Source organism: Fundulus heteroclitus, unplaced genomic scaffold (genome assembly GCF_011125445.2).
Source record: "Fundulus heteroclitus isolate FHET01 unplaced genomic scaffold, MU-UCD_Fhet_4.1 scaffold_396, whole genome shotgun sequence".
Lineage (NCBI taxonomy): Eukaryota > Metazoa > Chordata > Actinopteri > Cyprinodontiformes > Fundulidae > Fundulus > Fundulus heteroclitus.
This window is the reverse complement of record NW_023396810.1, coordinates 71337-77336: the sequence shown is the minus strand read 5'-3', so window position 1 is coordinate 77336 and position 6000 is coordinate 71337. Positions and strand designations below refer to the sequence as shown.

General features: G+C 34.5%; 1 protein-coding gene across 2 annotated transcripts in view; it reads right to left on the bottom strand.

Moving 5' to 3' along the window:
- Positions 1-3891: 3891 nt before the first annotated feature.
- LOC105915352 (protein crumbs homolog 2) overlaps positions 3892-6000 on the bottom strand; it is a 37293-nt gene continuing 35184 nt past the window's right edge. For both annotated transcript variants that reach the window (XM_021308905.2, XM_012849427.3), the window contains one exon: positions 3892-4378. In XM_021308905.2, the coding sequence (XP_021164580.2) occupies positions 4157-4378 (222 nt within the window). In that variant the 3' untranslated portion in view covers positions 3892-4156. The remainder of the gene's footprint in view (positions 4379-6000) is intronic.

The window sequence follows — 6000 nt, the reverse complement described above, 5'->3', positions numbered from 1 at the left end:
AGTAAACATGGATCTCTGTGTTATAACTAAGGGGTGCTAAAGTATATTCTGTTTTGTTTTTTAAAAATAAAAAAAACTTATTATGGAAGGAAGTATCACAAGAATTCTGAAGGAAATTCTAATGTCCCATCAACATTAAAAATATTGCACTTTTATCTGAATATGCCATGTTATCATTAATAAGTGTGCAATATTATAATAATAAAAGGTCTGTACATCACCTTTTTTAATTTATATTACAGCAATAAACAAGTGTGGAAATGTTATGTGTTGTTGTGTCTGTGTATTATATGTTATCTGTGTGCATCCTGAGCCAGTGTCTGCCTAAAAAAAATCACTATGGTAACACATGGTGAAGAGTCTTGATTTGTGATATTTTTCCCCTTTCTAATAAGGTAATTCTCTTCTGGTTCACAGCTTAGCTTTAAAGTAAAGTTTTGATTACATTACTTAACCTGGTGTGTAACTTAGGTGTATCCTATGTGATTTTGCTACTGTCATGCCTGAATTTCCCCATAGTGGGACAATAAAGGTATTTCTATTCTATTTTATTCTATTGAACCCTTTAAAATAATATTTTTTCTACAAATTGAACATATTGAAATATACATTTTCTATGAAAGAGAACACAAAGTTTCTTAGAAAATAGAAACATACCTACTTGGTAAATCCACTGTATTTTATTTTTTTACCTTAACACTGAAATCAAATGAAAATCCAAGTGTGTTTACAAACCACATTTGTCTATTTACACATACATAAAACATAGACAAACTATCAACATTGAAAATATACATCTTCCTTCTCAAATACACATCTTGTTCACATAGACAGCTACAGTCAGCGCACATGAAGAGTTGTCATCCATGTGGACATCTCTTAAAACCATGCCAATGACATCGGATCAACAGAAGTCAGCAACACAAATTGATCAAACAGGTTTTGACACAATGAGGCTTCTAAACTCAAGCTGAGGTATAGTCAGTGAAACTGATGGCTCACATTACACAATTTGAGGGAACTATTATATTCTATTTGGTATGAACGTGAAAATAATTGGAATTGTTTCATTTAAGCCTATTTACCAAAGCTGAGCATACTACAGTATTGATCAAAATGATTCAGTGCAAGATCATTACCTTTCTACTATTGCATATATGTTTCATGTATTAAATGTATCTTTATATCTGTACAAAATGCTGCTGCTTTCAGCACTGTATGAACTGAGGGAGTCTGAACCTTCCACAGGTAGCTGTCTGTCAGGTGCCTCTCCTTAGCAGACTACACAGAACTTAATTATATCTGAAGTCAATAACAGGTCGCATCAGTTTCATGAATTCAATCAAACATCAAGGCACATATTAGTGTTGCACCAATGCACATATGTCTGTATTTCTATGTCTAAACATTAACTGACCTATAGGAATGCCAACTGCAAGTATAATTTTTTAGATGGGGCTTGATTTGATCACATTAGGTCAACAATGAGTCATGTACCTCAACAAAATTAGCAAAGAGGGAGTTAGGTCAGTAACTAATAATTGAATAGAAATTCCTTTATTGTCATAGTGGGGAAATATGGGACATAACACATTAGTATAATAATATGACACTAACATTATTAGGAAGCTATTGGGTTCTCTGTATTCTCTCATTACTAATTCTAGCCTTCTAATTACTGTTCACCTGATCAGGTTAAAATGCAACACTTCCTGATGCTTTTCCACATTAAAACCTCAACCATGAAGCGTACTATGCAAACCCCAAGTCATGAGAGTTGTATATGTTGATTTGTGTTCATAGTTTCTTACCAATATTAAAAAGAAAATGGCATATGCAGAAAGAAAACAGCAGCAAAAGACAGTTTGGCCTTAATGTACATTAATTTACAATTCACATTTATCACAACTCTTCATCTAGACATCAGAGGTTTATATTAAACTCCCTAATTTATATTAAACTCCCTAATTCCAGATAAAAGTAAAAGCCTTATTCTTGGACACTAGCACAAGAATGAAGAAATACTGCACATCTCCAACTTTCACTTTCAGATTTAACAGCATTTTGTTTTTAACCAGGCTGTAGGCATTTGCTTCATTTAGTCTTAACTACTTCAATATCCAGTTTTTACCTTGGGTTACATTTAAAACATAATTTACAAGAACAACTTAAAAAGTAGACATTTGGATAACAGGGAATGATAAATTAACTTCAGAGATTACATTGTTAGTACCAGACACATGGTTCCACTGGCCATGTGCTAATCTTACTTAATCATATGATATATTGTATCATGCGTCCTGTTTTATACATCAACATTTATGTAAATTATTCTTCACTACCACTAATGTAATAGGAAGGCAGTGTGTTAGACTGGTTTAATGTCAAATAAGCACCTTTCATTAATTTTAATAGCAACTTCTTTAAGTGATTTTGAGAAATTAGCAGCACCGGTGAGAAGTTATTAAAAGGCAGGTAAGTATTTTATGTATCTCTGAGCACAGGTAAGTATGGTAGCATCAGACTTGTGGACTAATTCTGAGTTAATCTAGACTAATCTTAATACTACTAAGTAACTAACAGATAATAATGTGAAATTCAATTCTTCTTGTATTATTACATTGACTGTCAAATAGTAAACAGAAGTCATTATCTGGAAGTATTACAGTATTATTTTTCTCAGTTAGGTAGACAAGGTTTGCACAAGAAATTGTTGAAGACAAAAAAGTTAACACCTGTGATTTAATAAATCTGTAATTCAAGCAGATGTTCTCAGCAAACTGAAAAATCCCCTTTTTGACCATTTTCTGACATGTTGACCCCAGCAACCGCATTTATAATGAAATACTTTAAATACCCCCCCCCCCCCCCCATATACAGAAGGAGATACAGTGACTTCAACTTGTGCACCTTGTGCAACTTGTACATGCAGTCCAAAAAATACAAAACTGAGGACAAACACTCAAAAAAAAAGACAGTGAGAAAGATGGGAAGCAGGGTTAGCCTTTTGAATCATACAGTTTACACTAATGAAATAATACAGCTGCGGATGTCCCGATCCAATTTCATGTATTGCCGTAGGATCCCAGTCACATTTTTCATGTTCAGCATACCTGCTCCTAATGTACTGTCTGACTATGCCCACTGTACCCTCAGTTTGATGAGCATTCCACATAGTTACATTTCAAATTATCATTGCCAATTTTCTTGTCTTTTAAAGCCGTATTATAGCTTGTGTTAACCTGAGTAGGAGCTTCACATTAAAAGTGGCCAGCAGAAAATACCTGTAGGGATAAAATACCAAACCCACCCTAACTCAAGAAGAGGAAGAGCAAGAGAGGCAGCAGCATACTGATGATCATTGGTAAGTTGGAATACTGATCAAATATAGTACGCTATTTTCCTGCACTTTAAAACTACAATTTTAATATAGACTACAGTGTATATACCGGATTGATTTTATTAGATATGATATATCAGATGGAGACTCAGTATTGGCTGATGCATATTAAGTGATCGGTGTCAGCGACAAAATAAATCCTGATTGGGACATACCTACATTCAGCAGTATTACTGTTTGCAAAAGGCTGGATAGATGTTCATCCATGATTTCATTTCTGAGGCAAAGCTCCACCACATGAATCGTAAAGACATTTATGCAGAAAAAACATAGTTTTTTTTTTTAATCCTAAGAGCTTTAGGCAAAAACAGCTCACATGAAACCATTTTGGTGAAAAAAGAAGGACAAGTAAATCAGGTACAAAATATTGAATTAAAAAGTAAAAAAATTATCCTGCGTCTCAAAAACATTTCCAGAACTCACAGTTAAATAGACTGCTGTGCAAATTTCACTGCAACACTATATAAAATACATAAAATACATAGAGAAACTTTTTTTTTTTTTTTTTTTTTTTTTTTTGCACAAGCAGCCATATTAATCATTGTATCATCACTGGAAATCAGAAGTAAAAGTTTATTTTGTTCAGCATTTACCGATGAATCCAACGTCAGTAGTTATTCCAGGAAGTTACAAACTTCCTCACCGTCTCTTCTCTGTTGGGATAGAGGTCAAAGCAGTATGACACTGCCAAATATATGTTCTCTCTGACCTTTATATGCATCCTTTGGATGTAAAATTGTGGCGGCAACTTAAGGCTTAGATCAACCTCTCCTCTGGTGGCACTTTGAGCACACTACCCATTTCCAGCCTTGCACCAGCCACCTCCTGTGAGCTAGGGCTGTATGTGCCCTCCGACTGCCGCTTCTTCCGTGCTGTCATGATCAGGAAAAACACCGTCAGGATGGCTAACAGCACACACAGGGTGATAAGGGGGATGGTCACTGCCAGCCAGGGAACTCCTTCCTTGTGCTCCCCTTTCTGCAAAAACAGTGTGGAGTATTATTTATACCTAACTGGATGAATTTCAACCCTAGCTCTCAGTGTCATACGTGAAGCTGATAATTACCTCTATAGGTTTAAAAACAATGTGTTTTTAATAGCATGTCAAAGCCAAGGAATAATTAAAATAAATGAGAGAAATCTTTTTTTATGCAGTTAGAGTAGATATAGTTAATTCTGCTGTTCCAACCCAGTCTCACTGAAAAACGTGTAATAGTGATGTTGGTCCACAGGGGGAAACGTAGTACTTGTAACCCTGTCACGTGACTATCAAGTTTCCCCAGTTTCCCTCAGGGGTCACCATTACCCGTACGTTATGTGGAAAACTCAACATTTAAAGAAAGTAGCTACAATTAGGCTATATGCATTTTGAAGACATTTCTATCAGGAAGTATGCATAGTATTTTCATAATCTTTGTTCAGGTAATGTAGATAATCTTTCATTTGTTAGTTTTGCCAAATATTTCAATGTGTTCTCAGAAAAACGTGAACTCAGTGTAAAGGCCTGTTACACTGAAATGTGCTGGATAAAACCTTGCTAGTTGGAGTTGCTATTTTACCCCATTCATCTGCCCACATATCTTCCATGTCACTCAGCCGGCTGTGGATGCTGTGTAATTTAATAAATTGGCTTACCAGATTAAATATCAGTTTTTAGTCTTGGATTGTGTGAAATAAATGTCTAAATAAATGCGTATAGTCTGGTGTGACTTATGTTTTTTTTTCCCATCTTTATGACAAATTTTTTGACTGATGCAATTTATATTCTGAGGCGACTTATAGTCCGAAAAATACGGTATCCAAGATCCAGTTACAAGAAAAAAACAAAGGCAGGGGGAAAAACATTCGCTATGTGAATACCAAAGTGGTAAGTGGTATTTTGTTTACTATTGTTAGCATGAATATTTTGCAATCTATGAATATTTTTACTCTCCCTGGTGTAGTTAAAATATTTCAGTAAATTCCTTTAATAGTTGGATAATTGACCAGTTCAGGAATGTGTGCGTTATTTATTAAACGTTGGAGACTCATTGATAGAATATTCATTATAATTACCCTGTACCGTGTTTTGATGAGTCATGGCAGAATTAAAAAGTTAATCTTAAAGGTTTATTGGTACTGTATAACCAAACAATATCAATTATGAAGGCCTGATGTATAGAACACAATGTTCATTTTAGTAATAATGTTGTGTTTTCAACTTTAAAGTTTGGTAGTTTTTTGAAGTATTAATCTCCTCTCTCTTTCACTAGTCTTGAATTTCTTTCATAAGTTAAATCAAACTGACAATTTATTTTAAAATATTTATGGCCTTGTTGTTTTAGGTGACAACTTGATCAAGGCTGCAGAGGTTCACAATGATGAAAGAATCCTTCTACACACACTAGGAAAAGATGTTGCTATTGAAATGCGGTACTACAGATCGCATTACAAATCCTACACACGCATACTGTCCAAGAAAAGAAGCAGTCAGGAACACCTGAGAGACTTTTTCAAAGCACCATTTGGAACATTTTGTGAGACTGTTATTGTAGGTTGTATCATAAAAATAATGAAATACGAAGATGTACAAAACTCACATCCATTATTTGTAGATATCA